The sequence below is a fragment of the Ammodytes marinus genome (genome assembly GCF_949987685.1).
Source record: "Ammodytes marinus genome assembly, chromosome: 21".
Classification (NCBI taxonomy): Eukaryota; Metazoa; Chordata; class Actinopteri; order Uranoscopiformes; family Ammodytidae; genus Ammodytes; species Ammodytes marinus.
The window spans coordinates 14,391,817-14,418,455 of record NC_137225.1 but is presented as its reverse complement, the minus strand read 5'-3'; the positions used below and the strand labels follow the sequence as shown (position 1 = coordinate 14,418,455).

Here is a 26,639-nt window from a genome sequence, read left to right as displayed (position 1 = left end):
CACACTTTTTTTTTCTTCATAATTTAGTGTCAATAATTATAATACCTGTATTAGAAAAATAAAGAAAGATAACCAGATCTAAAGGGAATATCTATACTGTAACAGTATAGATATTCCCTTTAGATTTGGTTATTTTTCTTTTAGTTAATTATATGAAATGTTGATATTGCTCATACACATAATATAAAACCAGGCAAACATATTGAATTAGAAGCCTACAACTGAAAGTATGTTGAAAGAGTCGGCCAGTATTTTAAAGTCCAGTAGTTTTTATTCTTGAATTTGGGCAGTTTAATGAATAGTTCACCTGCAGAAGTCATGTGTGGTAGGCTGTTTTTATTACTTTCTCTATATGCATTAGGGATGTGAATGTGTCGACCGAATGACCGGTTTTCCACTTGCGCTCAAGTTGACTTTAAAAATAGAATAGAAATCCGAAAATCAGTGGGTTATGCCGTTTTTTTAATGGGAGATTTCACCGTGTATGTGAGTTCACGTCTGGTCGTGAGCACGCTGCAGGAGTGTCACTTCTCCATGAAGTGTCAGCTTCACATAAGAGTCCGGTGTGGGACCATTTTTTCAAACTATTGATAAAAAACAATGCAGTGCAAAATATGCAGAATAAGTTAAACGCTCGTCTAAGACTATGATGTTAAATCACCTTAGAAACACACAATGCCTTCGTCCGATCACAGCAGCGTTTCACCGTGTGATCTAGCCAGCCAGTGAGCCGCCGCGCAGATGAACTGTGGTTTGTGGCTAAAATAATAACCGGGGATATTCTCCCCGTTAGCGATTTCAATGGGAAAGACTTCCGCGATCTGATTGAATGTCTCGAGCCTGAAAACACAGTGCCAAACTGCGCGACTATAGGAACTGTACAGTGAGCGGAGTCCCTCCGTTCGTTTCTGTCTACAACCGACACAATCACCGGAGACGCATTCACAGCGTTTAAATAACGCCTCTCATTTGTATTACCATTGGGGCTTGCATGCAAATACTGTAACATTACGTCGGCAGATAAAGGAAAAGCGCAGTTATAATTTTCTGCACCTCAACCTCTGCTGTGGGAAGAAAGAAAGGAGGCAAAGCAAGTCGATTGATTTGTCGACTCGCAGGCGTAGGCAGCTCTGCCAACGGAGCGAGAGTGCACCCGCTTGTTGCTCCGCCTGTCAAAACGCCCACGCATCGGTTGTCCACTGGCCTTTCATTAAAAAATACATTTTATAATAGGTTTATTATATTGAGTCTTAAATAAACACTGCTTTCATTACGACTCTCAACGCGCATTTCAATGAACCATGATGTAGTCTACAAAAAGATACTGAACTGTGATTGGCCAGTCACTGGCCCGGGCGGGACAGTGACTGGCCAATCAACTTTCCCTGCATATGATTTTACTGGCCCCGGGCCATCGGGCTATACGTTATGTCGAACCCTGACCATTGTGCCTCTTTGACCTAGCCCATGCCATTTTAAAGGAAAGGGAAAGGGAACTGAGGAATAGGAGGGGTAAAGCAGAACTGCCACTGTCAAGTAAGGCCAAAACAAAAGTCATTTTACTCCAGAAATCAGACTGGGCCTTTTGCCAAAGTAACAACACTTTTTACTTACACAAAATCTATTTTGTGACTTTGTATTTTTGTGAGAGCTAAAACACAACAAGTATTCCAATATTTAAAGCTGAACAACAAATCAAATTCAGCTGCGACACATTTTAAGGATAAGGTTTTTATTCAAGACTGGTAATAATGTATGCCAAGAATTATTTTTTTAAAGTTCACATATTGTGACTCCTTTGGTGGTGATGCAGGAGGAGCACTTACTTCAATATTATTTCTGACAACTATCGAAATATTCCTTTCATTTATGTTTCAGATGATCACTGGCTCAGCAGCTTAAAAAAAACTCAAAAAGTACAAAAGGACCTGCTGATGCCTGATAAAGTTGGTATATACGCACCAATGAAAATGAGGAGAACTGTAGTATTTGAGCCACAACAGAAATCACTGAAAAACTTATTAAATCAGGAGATTGCACCATAGTGGAATAGATTCATTCCTTGATTTATTTAGCTCATATTCTTTAAAGAGACTATGGCTATTGCAGCAGTAGCCTGAAGTCAATGTTGAAGTGAGCTGTGAATTATTTTACATCACTAGTAAGCATTGACAATTAATGCTACCACAATGAATAGGTTCTGTAATATTACTAATTATTTGCCTAACATTGGTTATTTACATGTGAAATAGCCACAGAAACACACGCATCATGCACAACCTATTGATAATCCTTATTCTTATGTAGGGCTATGGGACTAGATGACCATACTGATATTTCCTTCAACCATGAGCTAAACATACTGCGTACCGAAGCCCTGCTCTGATTTCTCATTTAGCTTTGCTCTGGCCATCAATAATTCAGCCCTCAAACAATCGTGAGGAGGAGATAGGCGGAGGGAGGGAGGGAGGGAGGGCGAGACACTGAGAAAACAGTGGGTGAGGTTAGTAGATTGAGAGAGAGAGAGAAAGAGAGAGGCAGACGGAGAAAGAAGGATGGGTGGACTTTTTAACTAGTAGACAGCCTTCACACACACACTTCATACGCGCAGTTTAAATGAAGTCGTGACTTAGTTCATATCTAACAAATACTGCCGTTCTAGGTTGGAAACCATATGAACTGAAATCTGCTATCACTATGATAGGCGGATTTAGCCTTTTGCATTTACAGTGTCAAAGAAAGGCAGAGCAGACCATTTTAACGTGCAATATATGTTTTTTTTCATCACACCTGCACACTGGGCAGAAAATAAAACATACAATATCAAGACATTTCTCTTCATTTCCTCTCTATTGTCTCTGGTACGTTGCTTGTTCTAGAAACACACAGCGCTCCCTCTCTCTCTCTCTATCTCCATGGTAGCGGCGAGGACATGCAGGAGCATATGGCTCATCATTTTCACTCTGCCTGCTGAGGCCGGGCTCTCCTGGGGGTATCTACACCTCTCTCATCTTTCCCTTCTTTGTTCAGTCCAACAGCAGCTCTTATTATCCGTCCAATCACTCCATCCCCCCTCCCCTTCATATATACCCAAGCACATACTGTACATACACAGCTAGCACGCATTGCTATTGCTAGCAGACATTCTGTGTGTGTGTGTGTGTGTGTTGGGTGGGGTGGGGACAGCTCTGTTTCTATGGAAATGTGCCACATAGTCATTCTGTGGTTTTAGCAGTGATGTGTGTGATGGCGCTACATTCTCTAGACTTGTGTCCTGACCATGTGTTTAAGTAGACGATCCATACACAGGTTTTTTACTGTTCAAAAACAATTATGGGTCTAACCCAAAATTGGTTTTCTTTCGCGCGTGAAGAGCAAGTTGAAACCTCGGCTTCACAGGTTTCACCAGCAACACTCTCCCCTGCTCCCTTCCTTTCACTCTCCTCTCTCTACTTCTCTCTTTCAGCGCCAGGCCTGACCTGAGCTCGCTGCCAAACCTGAGGGCTTTCTGGCCAAACGCAGCCAGGATCAAATGGCTAGAGAACCACGGGGGCTCCTTCCAAATGTCACAGTTGTTTGAAGCTGGCCGACAGCTTCACTCAGCCTGTGCTGCCAACACATAGGCAGTGAAAGGACCAGATGTGTTTATGTAAGTGAATTAAAAAACACACGCACAATGTCTTAAGTGTATATGATAAGGCCGTAAATCTGAATAAGACTGTATATATATGTATGTATGCCACAGATGCTGTCTGACCCTCTACACTGCCAGAGAGTTTGTTGGTCTAGCTGTAGCTTCCTGTGCGGACATGGGACCTGGAGGAGCCAACAAACTGCTACCTAACCCAGATTAACGCTCGCACAGAGAAGAGGCAAGTGGAGCAGTGCAGGGCAAAAAAGTTTTTTTTTTGTGCAATTGGGCTGAGGAGAAAGAGGTTACAAAATCTGTTTTAGGGCAGCGCCAGCTCTTTCATCATTTCAAAAACATGGAAATTATGCAGTAAACGAGCAATTTTTCAAAACGGGAAGACAAAATGTTTCTTAAATATAATAGTGTACACAAGGAGGAGCACAGCTTGTTGTGATAACTGACCTGCTCAGCCCGGTCGTAGCCTGTGTCTTGTTTCTCCACCTTGACGAGGGGGTGTTTGCCCCCTTCCACCTTCACCTCCCCAGGCTCCAGCTTAGCCACCTTGTCCTTCCCCATAGTGTCATCCTTATCCAGTAGGTAGCGGAGCAAGGCATTGTCCTTCTTCTTGGGGCTCAAGGGCTCCTGCTTTGGAGCAATGTCTGCCCCAGAAGCCACGCTGCCACCACCACCCTGGGACTGGTCTTGGCCCGGCTCCTTGCCTGTGGCCTCCGCAGTGAGTTTGGCCAGGTCTACGGGAGATGCACTGTTCTGAAGCAGCTGGTGGAGGATCTTGTGTTTTTCTTTGAGGGACGTGGCGTGAGTGTTCCCTCCTGCATGCCCACCCCGACCCCCGGCCTGGTCCTTGCCCTCCCCTCCTGCGCCGGGGGAGAGGGGAGTCTCCAGAGGCTCTGGCTTGGTGGTGAGCAGTTGCAGTAGCTTGGTGTGGCCCTTGTTGTCGTGAAGGCGATTGTGAGGGTCTTGGCCCTCGGGGGGCCCTTCCCTCTCCTCCTTGGGCTCTAGGTTGCCCTCTGTCTGGCCCTGGCCGTGCCCCTGAACCCCTTCTGTGTGAGCTCCAAACGAGTCTCCTGTACCACTGCCTCCTCCCAGTTTTGACATGAGATGAGTGTTAACCCCTGACCCTGGTATGACCCCTGCTGGGGAGCCTATCTTCCGGTCCGGAGAGCCCAGTGTGTGTGCATGAGGGGGTCCATGTCCGGGTCCAACACCGTGACACTCACTAAGGGCCTGCAGAGCAGACAGAGAACTGCTAGTGTAGCTGTTAGCGTGCACACTTGTCGCGCTGCTACTACCTGCACTTCCAGGACCTCCACCACACATCCCCACTGGGGAGGGTGAGTGCATGCCTCCAGCTACACGAGGGCTGCCCGCGCCCCCGGGACTCCCTCGGTGCCTGGGCGACAGCATAGAGTTCTGTTGAGGTGGATGGGGCCCACCGGCAGGGCTGGGGCTGGCGCGAGAGGGGCTGTTCATCCTCCAGTTGGGGCCCTGCTGCGGTGGTTGCATGCCGCCCGTGTGGTTGTGTGGCGGGGGACAGCCAAAGCGGTAGCCCTGCATGTGGCCCCCCATGGCTGCTGGTTCCCTGGGGCCAGCAGGGCCCGGAGGGGAGAAAGGCGTGCTGTTGCTGCTGATAGTAGTGTCTTGGCCCTGAGGCCCCGGACCTGGCAAACTGCCTGGGGTTGGAGGAGTCATGGAGGGAGTGGAGGAGGGAGTGGGTTTGGGAGCCATCCCCGTGGCCTGACTGCCCGGTCCCATGTCCTGGCCCATTCCACATACCGTCTGCTCCCTACAGGTTGAAAATGCACACACAGATTACACAGATGATTAGTTGAACACTTTTTTTATTACAAGCAGGATTTACAATTTATTTCAAACAAATTAACAAATGAATTAAATGCCTTTCTTTCTTTTCAACTCTATTTTATCACATTTTTACTATTTTACTGTAATTCTCATTCTATTCTCTATTTTAATGTGAAGCTTGTAATGCATGTACTTGTATCATTGTTAAGCACTTTGAGCTCTATAGAAAATACAGATAAACACTATTATTATTATAATTATTATTAGCAGGAATATATATCTGAACCAATCCACACAGGATACATGAGGCCAAAATGTTGCGCTCCAGGGCAACAACAGGCTAAAACATGACGCAGCGAGACATACCTCTGGAGAATGTGCAGGGACATGTAGAGCTGGGGCTCGTTGGTGGCAGACGAGCGCACCAGTTTACTCTTGGTGTGGGCTGAGACGATGGTTCCATCGGAGAGGGAGAAACGGTAGATGGGGCTGAAGGCCTGGCCGTGGCGGAGTACTAAGGACACAAATCATGCACTTATATAAGCAAAATGAAAATACAAAAACACAATTTACTTAAGATGATATAACAGACAACTCGCTCTCTGTTGTTTACTTTGTATGGTTTTGTTTCTGTTTTCAGTTGTTTTGGAAATGGCAATAAAATAGTGGACTGGATTGAGGCTCTCAGAGCAGCATCCGATGATAACACATTAGCTTTGGTTATAAAGGACCCTTACGATGAACATTTAACATCAGAAAGACCAAAGGAAGTCACTATAAAGGACACTCTTTGCTTCACACTCACCTTCCTGCTGATGCCTCTTGGCGAAAGACATCTCTCCGTCATTCTGTAAATGGAACCTCTGGATGCAGCGCCTCACCAGATCCTCCCAGCCCGGCTTCATGGACGCCCGCAGGAGGCTGGTATCCAGGGACGTTATCTTACCTAAACACAGAGGAGTGGATTAGGGAAGCAGCAGTCACAGATGGAAGGGAATGATTTCTATATACACACATGCTCCAACCGACACCTGCTGAGCTGATGGGGATCCAACATCTCTCTCAAACCATAAATATGTAGGCCAGCTTGTTTACAATAAGGTTCAATTCACTTGGCCACTCTGCTGCACAATTTGCAAGAAAGGCATTGCAGTCCTTGCTACATAGGATTATGTAAGCAAACATAAATGCTTCAGATTGTAAGATCGGCATTTAGACACTGATGACCACAGGTAGAAGGTTTTTATTTCAAAAGTCACCAGGCACTGGAAGCTTAGGCTCAAATATTTTGAGAGCGCAACAAAAACACCTATGCTACCCACATGTACGCATACTCTCTCCCTTAGCTGTGTAATAGTTGTCCTTTACCGGGTTGCAATTTATATGGAAAAAGCGATGCATTTAAAAAGGGCTGACAAGCAGAGTGCTGCCTGAATGACAGCCGTAGGAACTAAAGACTTGTCGCACAAGCATTCATAAATGTAGCCCTTTACAGCACAACACCCTATCCAACAAGTTCTCACAGGCTAAATGCATAGCTGATTGTAGGCACTTCATTTATCTAAAATGTTGAATTTCTAACAAACAGGCATGTAGGCATACCTACATGCATACCCACAGAGGTCTGGGTGGCGAACTACAGTAAATTACTATATGCCAGCGAGTGTATGTTTAAGTGTTGTGTCTCTTTGTGTGTATGCCCCAAGCACATCAAAGACCAGGTTCAACATAGACAACTGTCTGCACCGTTGCATCAGTGTTCAAACAGATATTTTACCTCCAAGAGTGCAGAAAAAGGTGGGATGCAGGTTCTACTAGCGCATTTAATCCTAAGAGCCTTAACCAAGGATACAATCACCATTTAATACCTAAACTGTAGTGTGGGCTGATTTATGGGCTGGAGACATGGGATAAGGTAATGCACGGTATTAATATTTTGCAACGCAGGGCAAAGTTTTATTCAAACAGCTGTGTGTGTGAAAATGTTCCACTAAATGTTCCGCAGGGGACCCTAAAATCGACACAACCTATCAGCCTTTACTGCACAGTGCTTTTATGTGGGCTGAATGAATCTGAGTTTGTCTGCTTGGGAAAAGAAATGTTCCTCGCCAGATCAGTTTTTTCCTGGCTGTGTGACTGCTTGGTGTACCTTGAAGGTCCTGGCGCGTGGTAAAGCTCTCATGCGTGGGAAGCATGGGTCTTTCCTTCATGGGCACCCGGCGAGCCACACAGATCAGGCACGACTGAAAGTCTAAAAGAGACACAGAGAGAGAGAGAGGACGAGGTAGAGGAGAGGAGGATGGGGGCGTAAATGATGGAGAGAGAGGGAGGGAAAGAAAATGAAATGCATGTTATTCCCAGGCAGCATAATTAATACAGTTATTAATGAGCACCGGGATCAGGGCGGCACTCCTTTCATGAGGAGGAAAAGCTTACGCTGGCAAGGGAAATGACAAAGTGTGACCTTTGAAGGTGTGTGTGTGCGTGTGTGTGTGTGTGTGTGTGTGTGTGTGCATTTGTTTGTATGTGTGCTCATGGCCGTGTGTCTCCAGCTGGTCTCAACTACAATGCCAACTCACACCGATGATGACACCTCCCATGGCTCAACATTAAGAACGGCCATCGCTCAATCATTACAGTTGCCTCAAACACACAAAGACACACACGAGCAACACCGCCAAGACCAGGACTGGGGTGACCCAAAAAGTCTGCCATCTAACTTCTCCTGTGCCTGTAATACCCACAATCCCAAACCTGTTTTTTGGCAATGACATGCATGCCAGGCCTGACACAGACAGACAGACAGACAGACAGACACACACACACACACACACACACACACACGCACACACACGCACACACGCATTCCTCATTCTGACTCGTAAACAGAACCTCTTGGGTGGTCCGGCCCCCTTTAGATCTGTGAATCTCTCCAAATTCTCTTGCTTTCTCTCCCTCTACTTCCTTCCTCTGTCTCTGGCAGGACAAATTCCTGCAACTGTAACCACTGATCCTGCCTTGCTACACACACACACACAGACACACAAACCGTTACACACCTCTGGCCTTGGTCCTAGTCAGTCTATTTGCCAAAGTATGGCTGGCAAGCAGCTGGTGCACAGAGGAAGCCCCAGAGAGGGGAAAAGACAGGTTAATCCTAGACTTTTTCACTTCTGCATTTTCACATATTGTTTTACTTAACCACAGAGTGATATTACGGCGGTGGGAAATTATGTTTGTCTATTTAAGCTTTAAGATTTAGGTCATTAAAATATGGATGCACTTGTTCTGTGTGCAGCTTCTCTTTATCTCTGAACATGTTCTGGAGCACAGTGTTTATAAGCGGTTGCATTGAGCGTTATTTGAATGTTATCAAAGGGGCTGGATCACTGATTGAAAGCACACGATTACAGCAGCTACATTACTTTCCTTAGAATGACGAGCCAGGGGTTTTGAGGGATGTACATGAATTATAAATATAGACTTTAATGACAGCTGCACAGCCTCCCTTGTGTCATTTAACTTTTCACGGATGCAACTTGAGTGGCACCAGCGCTGCTCCTCTTTGGTTGCTAGTTAAACCCCCACCCCCCCCCGGATACAATGCCAGTAATACGACTAATATCATCAAGGTTAAGCCTTGACGGTCTCTTCATCATCATTCTAAATTTCAATGGCTGCAACTTGGATTAATATTTAAAACCATTTTCCATTCTGCAGCAGCCATTTTCCTCTCTGCTCTCTTTTGTCCTCGCCAAGGTTTCTGAGCTACATGAGGTAAAGAAGATTCTTGTGAATTTAATATGGATTAGACTTATTTGTGTCTTCCCACTTTCTAGATTAATTGTTATTGCAAAGTGTTCCACAAATTTAAAAAAAATGTACGCACATTTTTACCTTAAGCAACCTTTCATTCCTCAGTCGCCTTTCGTCTGACGATAGCGGACGTTTGCCTCCCATAATGACTGTCGAGTGTTTTAGAAATTGCTCCAAGAGCTTGCTTACGAACAGTATTGTATCAGGACATAGTTATTTGCCAGCTCTGAGACCCTAATCAAACCCTTAAGTTCCTTCCATTTTTTCAATTCACTTTTATATTCATTGAAATGTCTTAGAAATTGCAAAAAGGAATTTACAATTCCTTTAGCTTTTATTTTGAAATATTAAAATATCTTTGTTTTGTAGGGTCACTACTTTATTGTCAAATCAACTTCACAACTCTAAACACAACCTCCCCCCACCCTCTCTCCCTCCATACCGTCTCCTTCCTCCTTGATGGACTTTGGCTCCGAGACGGCGAAACACTGCATGGTCTCGTATTTCTGCTGCTGAGGCTCGTGCGGCTCCTCCTGGCTCTCGCTGTGGGGGTTGACCAGCATTCGACAGTTGAACGTGTGGCTGTTCCTCCTCGGACCCTCACTTGACCATGGAGCACCATTCACTGCAATGGAGGAGGAGGGGGGGATGAGAAGGATAGAGAGGGGACAGTTTAGAAAACGTGGTGGTGGTGGGGGGGGGGGTGTATTGGATTGATTTGAACGTGTGCTCAAAAACACGTGTGAGCCAAGAAAGGCTAACTGTACCCATGCTGCGAGTGAAAGACATAATGAGATCAAGACAGACAGAGAGAATGGAGGCGGGGAAAAAGAAGTGTAAAAAAGAAGAAGAAGAAAAAAGGCTAGGAAAGAGCAGTTGCTGGGTAGAGATCAGTTGTAATGAGCAGTTGGAACACCCTAGCCCTGGTGCCATCTCTCTATCTCTCTCTCTCTACGGCCATGCATCACAGCCAGGCCTCCATATGCACGTCCTCTAAAAACAGAAATTGACAATCTTTCTTCTTCTCTCCATCACGTACACAGGCGCGAGCAAACACGTATGTGCACACATGTGGAAGCGGACGGGCACATTAATACACGCATTTTTTTTTAAAACGACAGAGGCGCATGCACGCACGCACACACACCTCAATTAACTCCAGCAAACTCCCATCACACTCCATCTGGTTTGTGATCTCATTCAGTGCATTGATAATCTCTCAGTATCTGGGACACAGCCCACTGAGCCCACTCGTTTCCAGGGTACTCTGCTCTATCTGTGCTGCCCCCCAACACCCCACACCCAGATGGCTGGGCACTCAGACCTCAATCCACAGAGAGGAGAGGAAGGGGAAAAGGGACTTAGGAAAAGCTCTTGATGGGGGCCAATGACATACATCGCAATCACCTCCTGAGAAAGGAAAATGGCAAATGTCTGTCTTTTGACAATCGATGGCCTGTTTTCATGAGAGGCGCGGTGCCCTAATGGAGATGGGGAAAAGCGAGAACACAAAAATGGGAACTTGGTGAGAGTTAGAATAGCGCTGCTGCCGCTGACAGCGGAGAGATGCCGAAAAAAGGAAGTTAATTAGCTGAAAAAGGGAGGGAGGAAGAAGAGACGAGTGAGAGCAAATGAACGCATAGGTTCTGTGCACTGTGCCAACCATGTATATAAAGCTTACGTAACATGGTGTACTAGCCAGCGTACCCACATGTTCTCTGTAGTAATTTAATCATAGTAATTTCCGCTTTTAACTGACAACCCGCATAAACATACTGCAACTTAAAAATGTACCTGTCTGAACAGGCAGAAGAAGACAAGTGAGTTTAAGAGATATATAAAAAGAACACAGAGGCTGCGTTCCAATACAAATACTTCCCTACTACTTAGCATAGTAGAAACAGATTTAGGATGTCCCAATACATGGGATAGGATGCAGAATGCTGAAAAACACCCATATGCCTGACTTCATCAGGTCGTAACTTTCTAGTGTGGAAATCAGCATGCTTTTTTGGCGATTCTGACCCACAATCCGACACACCGGAAGTGACATCACATCAACTGAGTCTCCCGAGTGAAAACAACCAGCAATGTACCGGATACATAATCAACAGGCAAGTTCAAGGCGTTATGTTATGATGAAATGAAAAAGTGAAAGTATATGCCAATTGTTAGTGTACTACTGCATGCCAACTGCATAATTTTTATGAGCAGCTGTATTATGTAGAATAGTCACTAGAAAGAGTATACGAATTGAACGCAGTGTGTGTTAAAAGCAAGATATGATTTCAGGGTTTAAACAAGAGCCTGCAAAGATATAAATCAATTCATTTTATTAATATTTTTTATCGCAGTCATTCTACATCGTTGTGTAAATGTTAAAAGGATTTTGGCTCTTTCTCAGCTTGTTGTGTATTTCATGTGTTTGTATTGTACATTTTGATTGTGTTGTTGTTTTTATGATGAGATGGAATGTATGCGACACAGCGAGACAGAAACTGACAGGTAGAGGGAAAAGCTTGTGTGGGGGAGGAAGGGGGGCAAAATGAGCTGGAGGCTAACCCAGGGATTTGGGCAGGAGGTTCTTGATGAACTCGGCGTGATCCCCGACATGCAGCACGCTGTACACGCTGGTGTTCATCAGCTCCTCCTGGTTGTAGCGCAGGTACTGGGTCACATTCTCCGACACAAACACTATGTTGCCCTCCATGTTCACCACGAAGAAGAAGCCATCCAGGGCCTAGACAGGAGGAGAAGAATAACATTAGTTTAGAAGGGACAGGTTTTATTTTGAAAAAGGTGCATTATGCAGTTTATGGGGAGAGGAATTTGTTTACATTTGCAGCGCCTGCATTTTCACTCCTCTGACATACCCAAAGTTACATAGTGCACCTTTAAACAGATTTTTTTTTTTTTTAAATGGTCCAAATCTAAACAGAGTAAAAATATATTTGACCTCCTGTATTTACCACTTATACTGGCTAATGACTTGTGTTCCTTTGGATGCATTTTAAGTTGTGAAAAAGTGAAAAGAAGAAAAAAAAAATACTCAAGGAAATTTTTTTTTTGTAATTCCCTGGCTCTTATCTTTAGCATATTATCTTCAGCGAACATGCCACTTGTTACGCTGCGTCTCTGTCGTGTCTAAAGAGAGCTGATCGATACGCCGCGTGCTCTGTGCAATCAATCACTCCTTTCGGCAGACGCTCAACATTCGGTGTGGGGCCTGATAATAAGCGGGATAAAAGGGTTGGAGGAGGAGGAGCACTTAACTGAAAGAATACTGCCCCCCAGGTCAGCCATTACACACAGGATGGTGTCAATTAGGCCATCAAAATCGCCCAGAGGCCTTAAAGAGAGACTTGTGCTGGTTGTAAAGCTGTAAAAACTAGTGTCAAGATAAGAGACGGGAGACTACTGCCAAGGTGTCAGCTCCTCACCTCTGCTTGAATAATCATTACATACTCGCACAGTTTACATTACATGCTCGGTTGCATATTCAGTTGGCTGGTCCATTCCTCTGATACTTACACCTCTAATAAAACTGCCTGTCTCTGTCTGTTGCGCACTACATACATTACATACCTGCAGTCGGGCTCAGTTTTAGGGTTTTAGTGAACAGAACACCTATGTTTCAGTCTACACCCATTGTATCTACACCCAGGTTATCTGCACATTACAATTTTAATGACTTTTAAGAACTCTAAAAGGAAAAAAATGTTAACCAATAACTTGGGAAAGAAATCGACTAACTAGACTACAGTAGCCTTTAATAACAAATAGTCAATGCAGATCTTCTAGTAACTGCCAACAAATTACACAACATAAAACTATTTGGCAGTCGAAATGAAGACAATGTTTCCCTGCATTTAGCATCAAATAAATATAAGGGATCACTGTTAAAGGCAATTACAATTCAACAATTTTAAACATTCTTATGACATAGGGATGCACGTTATCCCTTGCCTTCATTAACGCGGCAAGAGCTGAAAATAGACTTAAGGTTTAAGACTCATCTATAACTGCATGAAGTACAGCGGTTTTCAGAATGCAACATGGTTGTGCAAGTCCACCCTGTGTGAAGAAAGGCCATGTACTGGACAAATAGGGCAAACAGAAAACAGAGCAAACACTCACTAGTTGCCAACTCTTGCCTTCTACAAAACACTCTTGCATAATGCGGTTAGCAAATACTTTGATTTATAATGTCCTGATCAAGTGGACACTGTAGACGTGACCACATCAATTACACATTAATTAATTCATTAATTAATTAATTAATTAATTAATATATATATATATATATATATATATATATATATATATATATATATATATATATATATATATATATATATATATATATATATATATATTAATATATATATATTAATATATATATTAATATATATATATATATATATATATATTAATATATATATATATATATTTTTTTAGGGCTGTCAAACGATTACAATTTTTAATCAGATTAATCACAGGATTCTGTGGATTAATCACGATTAATTTGACCATTCGAAATATGCCCGAAAAATTCGAATTTTCTCTGTATAATGTTGTATGAACGGAAAGATAAATGACAGAAGGTGGATATGTACATTTAAAATTAGTATGTTTATTAATTGAAAATCCAAATGATGGTTTTAATACTGAAAGTAAATTTAAATCAAACTAAAATATATAGGCCTTCCTACCAAACCATAATTCAATTGGTCTGTCTCTTTACTATGTCTTTGGGCAAATATAGGATAGGCTATAGAATGGCATTTATTTGGTGAATCTATGGGTTGTGCATTCTTGAATACAACTTGATTACAGTCCGCGGTGTGTGTGTGTGTGCGTGCGTTTGTACCGCGACCGCTATAGGGGACTGTTCATGTGTGCCAGGAAGCCGACCTTATGTTGATGTCTGATCACACACACCTCTGAAAACTGCAGACATTTGTGTTCTCGCGGGCTCTGAACAGAGCGGACAATGTTTCTCCTCCTGTTGCTCCCGACAGCAACTGTCACCTGCGGCAGTTGATTTTATATACTATCTATGCCCCCGATACAGACGTGACCATTAGCAGTTTAAAACCTTAAAACACGGCATGGGCTAACGTGCTGCTATGTTTGGCTGCGTGCAGCTACTGATCCTGGGTCAGCCACAACGTTAGAGTGACTGAAGTGCAGAGCCGGTGGGATGCACGGGGCAGATCATTCTGCACATGCGCTAAAAAAATTAACGCCGATAATTCCAGAAATTAATCACCCTGCGTTAACGGGTTAATTTTGACAGCCCTAACACACACACACACACACACACACACACACACACACACACACACACACACACACACACACACACACACACACACACACACACACACACACACACACACACACACACACACACACACACACACACACACACACACACACACACACACACAACTTTATTAGGTACACCTGTTCAATGGCTTATAAAAACAAATAGGGTAACACTTTATAATAACTATCCGTTGTAACTTGTTAATAGATCATTAGTAAACTCTTAATTAATGATTATTAATGATTTGTTAAGTGTTTGTTAGCAGGATTTATAACAATGGTAGATAGTTAATAGCTTAATAATTGAATCAGTTCATCTGGGACGAGGCTGAAATAGGCTATAGACTATACACAGTGCATGGGCAACTGAGGGCAGCCCCATTTTCAAATATTTTTAAATAAACTCAATACACACTGTGCATGCCATGGACTTGAACGTGACGTGATCAGTTAATCTCGGATTACCTCCCAGATGAACTGATTCAATTATTAAGATATTAACTATAACCATTGTTATAAATCCTTAACAAACTGCTAACAAACACTTAACAAATCATTAATAATCATTAATTAAGAGTTTACTAATGATCTATTAACGAGTTACAACGGATAGTTATTATAAAGTGTTACCACAAATAGCTAATCAGCCAATCACATGGCAGCAATTTAATGCATTTAGGCATTTAGACGTGGTCAAGACAATGTACTGAAGTCAAACCGAGCATCAGAATGGGGAAAAAAGGGGGTTTAGGTGACTTTGAACATGGCATGGTTGATGGTGCACGGCAGAATGGATCCATACTTTCATGTTGTTTACGCCAAATTCTGAACCTGCCATCTGAATGTCACAACTGAAATCGAGACTCATCAGACCAGGCATGATTTTTCAATTTTCTATTGTCCAATATTGGTGATCCTGTGAGAATTATAGCCTAACTTTCCTGTTTTTAGCTGACAGGAGTGGCACCCGGTGGGGTCTTCTGTTGCTGTAGCCCATCTGCTTCAAGGTTGGTCGTGTTTTGCATTCAGAGATGGTATTCTGCATACCCTGGTTGTTGGTTACTGTTGCCTTTCTATCATCTCAAACCAGTATGCCCATCTTCCACTGACCTCTGACATCAACAAGGCATTTTACGTCCACACAAATGCCGCTTACTGGATATTTTTTCTTTTTCGGACCATTCTCGGTAAACCCTTGAGATGGTTTGGAGTGAAAATCCCAGTAGATTAGCAGGTTCTGAAATACTCATACCAGCCCTCCTGGCACCCTCAACACTGCCATGTTCGAAGCCCCTTTCTTCTGCATTCTGTTGCTCGGTATCAACCTCAATAAGTTGTCCCGTCCAGGTCTACATGCCTAAATGCATTGAATTGCTGACATGTGATTGGCCGATTAGTTATATGTGTTAACAAGAAAATGAACCGCTGTACCTAATAAAGTGGCCGGTGAGTATACAGTGGCTTGCAAAAGTATTCATACCCCTTGAAATTTTCCACATTTTGTCATGTTACAACCACATACGTACATTTATTTTATTGGGATTTTGTGTGATACACCAACACAAAGTGCCGCAACATTGTGAAGTGGAATGAAAATGAAACGTGGTTTTAAAAGTGTGGCGTGCAAAAGTATTCAGCCCCCTGAGTCAATGCTTTGTAGAACCACCTATCACTGCAATAACAGCTGCAAATCTATTGGAGTATTTCTCTACCAGCTTTGCACATCTACACAGACTGATATATTTTGTCCATTCTTATTTGCAAAATAGCTCAAGGTTCAGATTCAGCATCAGATTGGATGGAGAGTGTCTGTCAACAGCAATTTTCAAGTCTTTCTCAATATTCTCAATTGTTTTTAGGTCTGGACTTTGACTGGGCCATTCTAACACATGACTATGCTTTGATTTAAACCATTTCATAGTAGATCTGGTTGTATGTTTAGGGTAGTTTTCCTTCTGGAAGGTGAACCTCTGCCCCAGTCTCAAGTCTTTTGCAGACTCTAACAGGTTTTCTGCCCTGTATTTGGCTCCATCTATCTTCCCATCGACTCTAACCAGCTTCCCTGTACCTGCTGAGGAAAAGGACCCCCATAACATGATGCTGCCACCACCATGTTTCACTGTGGTGATGGTGTGTATAGGGTAGGGCCCAACCGATTTTCACATATTTCGGAATTATCGGCATCGGCCGTTTTTTTTTTTTTAGCAATCATGTGTGAAATGTATTTCTGCCCTGGAGGTAGCTTAATTGAATAGCATTAATGCTATAGCCTATTTACATCAGCAGCAGGTGTGTTGTAATACATTGTAGGGGAGAGTGGCCTAAGTTGTGCATTTTGGAAGTTGTGCCACCCCTTGTTTCTAGAAAACCATGAGAGAAATTGGAAATGTGACCACATATTTAAGAAGAGCCATCCATTTGACTCATCCTGTAAAGAAGGGAGACACAAGGAATAAGATATAAGCACATTTAAGCTAAAAAAACTGTGTTTTGCCTTTCAAAGTAAAATTTCCATGATCAAGGTTTTTTGATTATTGTGTCTGAACAATTATAGACAAGTTTGAAAACATTTGACACATGTTTTAGTGCTTTAGTATGCTACACTTTGTGTCTACACAGTTAGCACGATGTCAGCCCCAAATTGCTGCATCACGCTAGGGCACCGACCCCCCCTCCGCCCCCCAAAAAATTCAATAAAAAATAAATAAAAAAAATCTATTTTTTTGTGTGTTAATTTGAGGCAAATAAACTATTTGATTTTACTTAAAGGCCTACTTCACCGGTTGGAATATGAAGGTGTATTGAACTCTGAGATCCGATGAAGTATAAATGTGCAAATAAAATTGAAATCGGATCATCCTAGCCTGAGAAAAGGCAGAAAGAGTGTTTTATGGTCTCACTGTCTAACCCTACATTTCTCTTTCTGTGATGTCACATCCCTATTAGCAGTTGTAGTAGCAGCTTTCCCCCCTCTTCTACAGTCTATGAGTAGTGCAACTCAAAATATTATGCAGTGCTTTTTTAAACTTTGAGCATGTATGATTACTGCTAGACTTACCATTATCACGTTGGTTGTTTATGCGATTGTCAAGTTCATAACACTAGAACCTCACCTATTGCCTATGTTTGCATCATGCCTTTAGTGTGCATATTGTAAATAATTCTCTGCAAACCTATGTTGGCATCATGCCTTTAGTGTGCATATTGTATATATATATAGTTCTCTGCAAACCTATGGTGGTGGTGTGACGCACACAAGACATATGGTCACAATTTGTGTTTATGTATTAATTTTATCAGTGATCATAATCACTTGTTTCCCAGCACTTGCTGATGATTTATTTCAACTTTTATTATCTCTTATTCAGTCTTTGAAGGCTTGTACTTCTGGGTGTGATACCGATTAACGCCAGAGAGAGAGAGAATGTTAACTATATAATTCTCAATTGTTATTGATGTATTTGCACTTTTAATCTTGCTGATTTCTACAAGGCAAATAAATTAAGTTAAAACCTAGTTCCCCTGCCCCATTTGTCTTTACAAGTAAATGTTCTATTTTGTCTTTATTATTTTGTCAGAATGCACCAGAATGCTTCATTTGTATGTGAAAATCACAAAAAAATCTTCTGGGGGAAGATCCCCCCAGACTCCCTATAGGGGTTTGGTTTATAAACTTTCAGCCCCACCTAAAAGAAAATTCACCAGCCGCAACTGCAGCGATAGGTGGTTCTACAAAGCATTCACTCAGGGGGCTGAATAGTTTTGCACGCCACACTTTTCAGTTTTTTATTTATAAAACATTTTTAAAACCAAGTTTAATTTTCATTCCACTTCACAATGATGCGCCACTTTGTGTTGGTGTATCACATAAAATCCCAATAAAATAAATGAACGTATGTGGTTGTAACGTGGCCAAATGTAGAACATTTCAAGGGGTATGAATACTTTTGCAAGCCACTGTATATAAAGTTACTCTTTTTTATGATAGGATACGAGTTCCTTTGTTATCAAACCAAAATACTTGGTACAGGCAGAAATATGTCTTTTACACTGACTATCGAAAACTGTCAAGAGATTAAATATGACATTAAATGTCTGGTTGGATTTGTATTATTAATCTAAAAAAATTATATATCTACTTCAAGCTATAGTGCATAACTTCTGTTGCCCCCATGAGGAATTTTGAGTAATTACAACAACACTGCCAACACATCTACATGAGGTAAGCTTCAGCGATTGCCTGTGGATTGTATTCCTACCTTCTATCAAGGTTTTTTTTTTAAGATAGACACCAGTTTGTAAACGCTGGCATAATGAGAAATACACAGAGTGTTTTGTGGACATGATCAACTTTGTTTCAACTTGTTTGGCGATGGCTTGAATATAACCCATATGCATGTACATGAAAAACTTTGGCCCAATAGCTTTAAATTATATATCTACTCATATCAATAATATTTACATATTTTAGACTGTAATTTCTTAAATAGCTATTTGGAATCAACATTTGAGAAATGTTGCTTCTTTTGTTAAATGAAAAAAAGTTTTTCCCCCCACAAAAGGTTTTATATTTTTCAAGTATTATATCAAAACACCTATAGTTTATTTTTATTATAAGTACCGAAATTCAGGAATCACATTGCCACTGCCACTCTATATAATATAACAACTGAAGCAGCCCTGGTCTCTATTGTCTGCTTATTATTCACTGATGATGTCGTCAGACCGCACACCAGTCAACATATATGTCTACCAGGAATGCAAACTTTATGCCACAAAAGTCATGTGATCGACCACGGCTTGCTCCCCAGAAGGTTAAAACAACAACACACTATGTGTATGTATGTTATTTTTCTCCGCCTCCGAGTGGGCAGTGGAGAAACTAGAAGGGAGGGGTCATGTAGGGGGTGGGAGAGGGGGCGTGTGGGTGCGTTTCCTCTCGACAGCCATTCTCTTCCTAGCAGCATCCTGTAATGAGCCCGCGGGGTTGGCAGGACAGGGGGCCTGCGGCGAGAGCAGAGCGGGTGTCAATGGCCGATCGCTGTGTTTTGGGGGCTTGCTGACAGATGGGAAAGCGTGCAGGCTGCGCCGGTGGCTATATTTAGCCGCAAGTTAGTATGTCGATTCGGTGACGCTGGACCAGGAGAGCTATATATATTCCATGACAGGACAGATCTAGAGGCAAATGACGAGGAGATTGGGAGGGAGAGAAAGAAGAACTGAAAAAGGAGTGGGATAGGAGGAAAGAAAGAAAGGGAGGGAGGAAATGAGGGAGTGAGTGAGTGAGAGGACTCAATGGACTGATTCATTCGCCAGGGCTGTTGCTTTCTTTCCCATTATACGTAGGCACTTCAGTGGCCCTCCGCGGGACAACGAGGCCATTGCTCTGCGCGGTGATTTACGGCCAATCCGGGGGCAGATACAAGACGCTTGCAGCTTTGACGCCATACAGCTACACTCACACACGACCACCACTGGCCCATTTGTGGTTGTTTCACTGAGGATGCCATTGGTAATCATATACCATTCGTGAAAGCAAAGGGAAGAGTGTATCCGTTGAGTGTGAGGGTGAGTTTTCAGTGTGTGGTATGATGACACATGAATTAGCAAGTGAGGCCCTGTACCCACCTCCAGCATCATTGGTCCCAAGGCATCTTTGTCGATCACACTTTGGCCCGTCGATGAGACATCCGCCTTCTGCACCTCCTCCTCATTTGCCGCGGCAGCCTTTTCTGTTCACAGGAAAGTCAATGACAAAAGTTTAGAGATCTCAGATCCAAAGCAACGTAGGTAGGTATTAACTTTATACTTTATGAACATATCCCCTGTAGTTACAATAGGTCAGTTATTCTGTGAATATGGAGAACATAAATGCATCAGAAAAAATTACACCAAAACATGCATGTTGCAGGGAATTATTTTTGTTGTTGTTGCTGCTGCTGCTCTCCCCTTGATATTGACCCACATACTTCAAAAAGGGGTCGCTTGTTGACAAGACTTTATTAACAAGTTTCGTTGGGGCTGAAAAAGCAAGGACATATTGTCCCTTTGGTCAAAACATGTTGCCGTGTCTCTGACCCAGGCACCGAGCAGCGGAGGGGAGTGAAAGGTTGTTGTAAATAAGTGCGTCAGAGCACACAGCTGCCACGCACGCTGGTGGCATCCACTGGATAGATTGCATTGTCATGTGTAAAAAAAAGAGGCTATAATGGAAACACTGACAGTGTGTAAACAACTCTTGCTCCGGAAATAGCAGCAAGTTGCCACTATGTGGTCAAGTGGCAGAGGGTGAATGTTTACCCAAAAAGTAAAAAAAAAAATGATTATACTTTTTGTGATTAAAGAGTGTTGACGACAACATATTTGTGTGTATATATTATATATTGCAGTAGATTAATAAACACAATAAACATGATAAACCAGACAATTCAAAATTAACAACATAACTTCAAGCGTAATTTTAAGCGTCAAGATATAAGGAAATCTCTTTTTTCTTTGTATACCATGACACATTTGTCAACAACACACCGGTTATATCTTTGAGCTGGTGTGATGTTTTTCCGCTACAGCAATTTGAGGATCGTGATTTCAGAGGGTCATAAGCTAAGGCAGCCTTTCTCAAATAACGGAGCTGGCAGTGTCTGCTCGTGAGCTCATCCACCTATTGGATTTCCAAGTATGGATATGACTGGAGCACATACATGGTCCAAAGTATTACCAAACTGGACCTCAGTAAAATACACAAAAAAAATTATTGTACTAGCCCAGCTCCGATTTTTCAGTCATAGGCGTGGCAACTTTGAATCCATTGCCATCAACTCCTACATGTAATAATCATGTGATTGGTTTACTTGGGAGTGGAGCTCAAGAGTATCCTGTGAGCTGCTGTACCTGCAGCACCGTGCTGTGCATTTGTCCATGTGAGTGATTGGGTTAATAACCATGCAGAGAAGCCTTATGTTCAGAGCGTAGGCTGCCCTACTTTTGGAGATGATGATGAGAGGCGGAATATGAGTGGGCTGTAGGGGTGTGGGGAGGGGACACATTTAACTGTCACACCTTGCCAAGATGAGGGCTGACCATATGGTGGGAGGATGTTGTGATGAAAAGCAAACAAAATAATGTCCTTTCCTTCCTCCCTTAGACGTATCAAAGCTGACACCAATGCAGGTTTCCCCCCTGTGCTGTGGGCTCACGCAACACAGCGCAGACCCACATTCATCTCTTTCACCATTAATGGTGTGTGCATCAGCAGGACCTCTCCGGGCCCAGCGGGGCCCAGTACACCAGCACAGCTGCCCTGGCTACAGACCCATCACTCAGTGTCATTGCAGCCCCTCACCGCCTCTCCATCCCACAGCAGAACTGTGCCACAGACAGAGAGGGAGGAACTGGCCATTTAGAAGAGCTGTGTCTGGGAGTAACCACATCATCCAGTAGTAGAAGAGCTTTTCTTCTAGTCTGTTCATTTGATCTTTTCCTTTGTATTGTGTTGTTTTCCTTGACTGTAAAGCCTTTGGTCAACTCTTATAATAAATGTGTTCTAAACACATTTTATTTGACTAAGTGTAAATATGTTCGCCATACACTCTACTCTCTCATGAAGTTTATTTTGATAGTTTGTCTCGTATGTATATGAATAACTTGTAATATAACAGCTACAGCTAGTAGCTACTGTATATTCCAGCCAATGGGAGCTGGTCTTGCCTGTGTTGGCAGGAGCAAGGAGAGTGTAATGGAGGCCGTAAAACTCTTGTCTATGCCATTATTTTATATGCACCATAAAGATATCATTACTCAACATATTGTCTATTAATATGCAACAAGCCGGAAGGAAGAAAAAAAAAGGATACCAAGCCTATGCAACGCAAACAACTCCATCCTGATTTCAATTAGCAAAATGTATGCAACCAGCATGGGAGGAACACACAGGGAGGAATAAACAGCTTCATGTAGGAGGCCATTTTTTATTAGATTTTTTTCTCTCTTTAACAAGGCCATCATCATCGCTGCATTGCACTTTTCTGCAGAGCTGTGACAACCATCAGTGAGGGTTGTTTAGTCACAGTAGTGTAATTTAATACTTAATGTCACCATAAACTGAGAAAATCTTTTACACAGTATAGTGCATTGGGAGGGCGGGAAGGAAAATAACAGGCCTATAGAAAGAGAGATTTTGGAATACCACCACCAACAACACTACACAGCCTTTGATAATTACACTAAACAGATGACAGATGTTGTGCAATGACAAAGAACAAATGCTTTGACCATCAAGACATCTAAATGGGCTTTCAGTGAACCCCCCCCCCCCCCCCGTCCGTCCGTCCGTCCGACAACAAGGACCAACGAATGGCTGCTGAAATGGCCGCCTGCTCTGAACTGTGCAAGATGAAGGCAGCTAGCAGCCTGTTTCTATGTTGGCTGGGGGGAAAAAGGTGGCCATTAAGCTCTTAAGAACAAGGCTGAAAAGCAATGACTGTTTAGCATTTTCCCCCCATAGTGGCTGTACAAACACAATTATGCCTTCGAAAGGCAGGCAGGAGATGTCACTCTAGCCTAGCGTAAAAACAAAATAAAAACAAAATGGGATGGAGGGATGTTGGGTGGGTGAGGGGGTGGTGGGAGAGTGGAATAAGACAGTAGAGTGGGAGAGGGATGGACAGACGGTAGCCAGAGTTTTGTGTGATTGTTGCGTCACGTTGCTCACTATTACATAACGCTTAGCTCGGTGAGTCACAGAACTCAAGATGACATCATTACCCGCAGTGATTCATGTATACCACTCTTTGTGTACTGGTAAACTCAGCTGTGCTCTCCCTTCCTAGTAGGCACGCTTCAGACTCTAGCAACAAAAAGGTCACAGAGCATTTTCTGTCAGAACCTCAAGACTCGAGATCTCTTTACCCAAGGCAAATAGGGTCAGCAGCACACTCCCTCACTTCTTTTAAAATCTCAATTCAAAACACATTTTCTTTTACTTGAGAATTTTGTTTGGGTGAATTTCTTGCAGTTTTATATTGATTTTGTGGATGCCTTACTTGTTCTGCCCTGTGAAGCACTTTGTTTTGAAGAGTGCAATATAGATTAAGTTCAATCTTATTCACAATTTAGTACTTGTGTTAATATTTACCAAAATAAAAGATACAACTTATTTCCCCCCCCCCCCCCGCTTTAGCTATGTTTGGACCAGTAAAAAAAATAAATAAAAAAAAGAAGAAAGTATTCCACTGATCTTGGTTTGGTAATTCCAACATGGGGAAAAATGCAAACAGACAGAACTTAACTTATTGGAAAACGAAGGAGAGGCTAGCAAGTGCAGCCTGATGCATTATCCTGATTTTCTGGCTCAGGATGTAAGCAGGAAAAAAAAAAAGAAAAAAATGAAAAATCGGCTCTGGTTCATCACATTATATGATGAAGTGATGTGGGGGAACCTTAAATAACATCAGACCAAAATATTTATGCAATTAAACCTGATGCCTCTGCCAACAGATTTCCACCTGTGGCACTCGTGGTTATATTAAAGCCTTAAAAACAAAAACATCATCCTAAGCATAGTCATGATATTACAGCACCGTATTTACAGAATAAATAGCTATGAATAAAAACAAGCGTTAAACAAATAAATGTGTGTGTGCACTTAGGCTAGGGTATATGTTGTGAAAAATAACAAAATAAACTAATGTTTCAGATGCAGCCAGCTGAAAGGCAACTCATTATTCTTCCCCATAGCTGTATTTTCTATAGACATAAAAATATATACATTTTTTAAGAAGTTGTACCTTGCTCCTTTATTTGTCTGATTTGTTTCACAGTTTCCTTCAGGATTGCACATTTGTCAGGCTTGACGTTGAAGTTGTCAATGTCGTTGAAGTTGGCGAAGATCAGCTCGGCGAGCTCTTCGATGTATTTGTTCTCGTGCTCGCGGTTGCGCTTCTCGTTGCTCCGCTTTGGACTGCGGAGACAAAGAGAACAGGGGAGGGAGTGAGAAACTGCAGCCAAGGCAAGGGTAACAGCAGGAGGGAGGGCAGAGAGCTTCCGTTGTGGGTAAATGCATGTATGGCAAGAAAAACTCTGCCATAATAGCAATATGGGCAGATCCATTCAAAGACATAATTGAAACCTTATTATCATAGCTAACAAATGACCCTAACATCTACTGCACACAAAATAAATGGATGAGTCAGAATAGGGGGTAAGTCCAGGGTCAATTATTCTTCATATGGCTTTAAATATATATCAATAGGCCTCTTTATTGTCCCAGCATGGGGCAGCGCTTCAATAAACATTTTTGAGTGCGTATCTTCAGCTGAATTATGAAGATCTATTGTAAGACAGTCAACAGTGCCCAAGGGTCAGCTGCTGCAACAGCATACAGCCATTACTGTACCACTGGGGTGTTACTGTATGGAAAGTATATCAAAATATAAGGAGTTGGAGGAGACTGATTTTTCTTAAACCATCTCCAATATTCTAAAAATCATCTTTGTTCGTCATCATGTTTGTCTTACAAAAGTAATACATTTTGCAAAACAGTGGCCAAGCTACTGACCACACACTTGTAATGGAGAGGTTGACTGCACTTTGTCCCACACACCCTCGCTTTAAAGCATATAGAATTAAAGGTGCACTATGGTACTTTGGGTGTGTCAGAGAACATAATCTAAGGCAGTGGTTCTCAATTATTTTCTGTCATGCCCCTAGGGGACAGAAATGTTTTCGCGCCCCCCCCCCCCCCTAAATTGAAATACTGTTGAGAACCTGCTAATATTTATTTATTCATCTGTACAAAACCACTGTATGAGTTTCTGGCACGAGCATTCTGCATAGTGCATACAATCACCTTATTATCAAATTAGATGTTAGATTATAAAATTAGCTGAGATAACTTCTGCAGCAAAAAAATTCAAAGTTCAGTTTATTAGCTAAATTTGTAACATTTAAACAAGAGTACTCAGTCTGTGTGAATCTCAGGACAGAGAAACAAGAGCAAATGATTAACTGAGGTTTGCATTTCATTCAAAACATTTTTAAACTGTAAACATAGTTAAGGTGGTGTTTTTTTTATTATTATAGGCCAATATGCCTTCTGTGATGCGATAACCTATAATTCATTAATGTTATTATTAGTCTACTTGCTTGATTTCTGTTTAAATAGCCTACAGAGACACTTGGAGACACATGTGGACATTTATTTACTGCAAATCGCGGCCTTTCGTGCGGATATGACCATACACAAGCACACATCGCGCTTGCTAGCACTTAAAAAAAATATATATATATTTTGTTTTGGTCAGTTGGAAATCAAGGTAGCCCACGCCCCCCCTAACAACTCACGGCGCCCCCCAAGGGGGGCGCGCCCCACCATTTGAGAAGCACTGATCTAAGGTATATTCTCATAACTGAATTTTTTCTTTTTTGAACCCTGCTTGGAGTTAGAAAGCTTACTGAACAGTTACTGTTGTTGTTTATAGAAGCAGCGCCCACAGTTCACTTAAACATATTCTTGTCTTAAGTTTGGTTCCAGGTGCCTCAAAATAATAGTTTTGATTTATGACGATATAATTATTCAATACTAACCATTACAAGCATAGAAGATATATTTAGTAAAAGTAACTTCAGGCTCTGTTAATATAATACCCCCCCTCCCATCCCCTGAAATTGCATAATGCAGCTTTAAATCAAGAAGAAAGGACTCCAAGTGGTGGATTTTTTTTGCAGAGCTACAAGACTTACCTGGGTCCTAGATGTTCGGTGGAACATTCTTTGCGTTTCCGCGACTCTGCCCTGGCAGGGTCAGATGGGTTTTCACCGACTCCACTCATCCTCAATGCATATCAGCGTCTGAAAAATGAACACACAAGAGACAGAAGATTTTAATGAAATGTAAATGTATGGCATAGAAAGTGAGGGGACACGGTCGGACACACACATAAACAAAAAAACTTGATGGATGGACTACGAACTCCTACAGCAGAACAATGCAGGGACCACTTATATAGGTGTGCGAGCAATGCACGCCAGCATATATGCCATT

General features: G+C 42.3%; 1 protein-coding gene across 3 annotated transcripts in view; it reads right to left on the bottom strand.

Moving 5' to 3' along the window:
• Nucleotides 1-26,639, bottom strand: part of ncoa2 (nuclear receptor coactivator 2) — a 61,691-nt gene that overhangs the window by 10,838 nt on the left and 24,214 nt on the right. For all 3 annotated transcript variants that reach the window (XM_080049748.1, XM_080049750.1, XM_080049749.1), the window contains exons 3-11: nt 26,339-26,446; nt 24,385-24,557; nt 20,228-20,331; nt 11,831-12,008; nt 9,711-9,893; nt 7,602-7,703; nt 6,258-6,398; nt 5,819-5,966; nt 4,094-5,435 (exon numbers count right to left, since the gene is read on the bottom strand). In XM_080049748.1, the coding sequence (XP_079905874.1) occupies nt 4,094-5,435; nt 5,819-5,966; nt 6,258-6,398; nt 7,602-7,703; nt 9,711-9,893; nt 11,831-12,008; nt 20,228-20,331; nt 24,385-24,557; nt 26,339-26,427 (2,460 nt within the window). In that variant the 5' untranslated portion in view covers nt 26,428-26,446. The remainder of the gene's footprint in view (nt 1-4,093; nt 5,436-5,818; nt 5,967-6,257; nt 6,399-7,601; nt 7,704-9,710; nt 9,894-11,830; nt 12,009-20,227; nt 20,332-24,384; nt 24,558-26,338; nt 26,447-26,639) is intronic.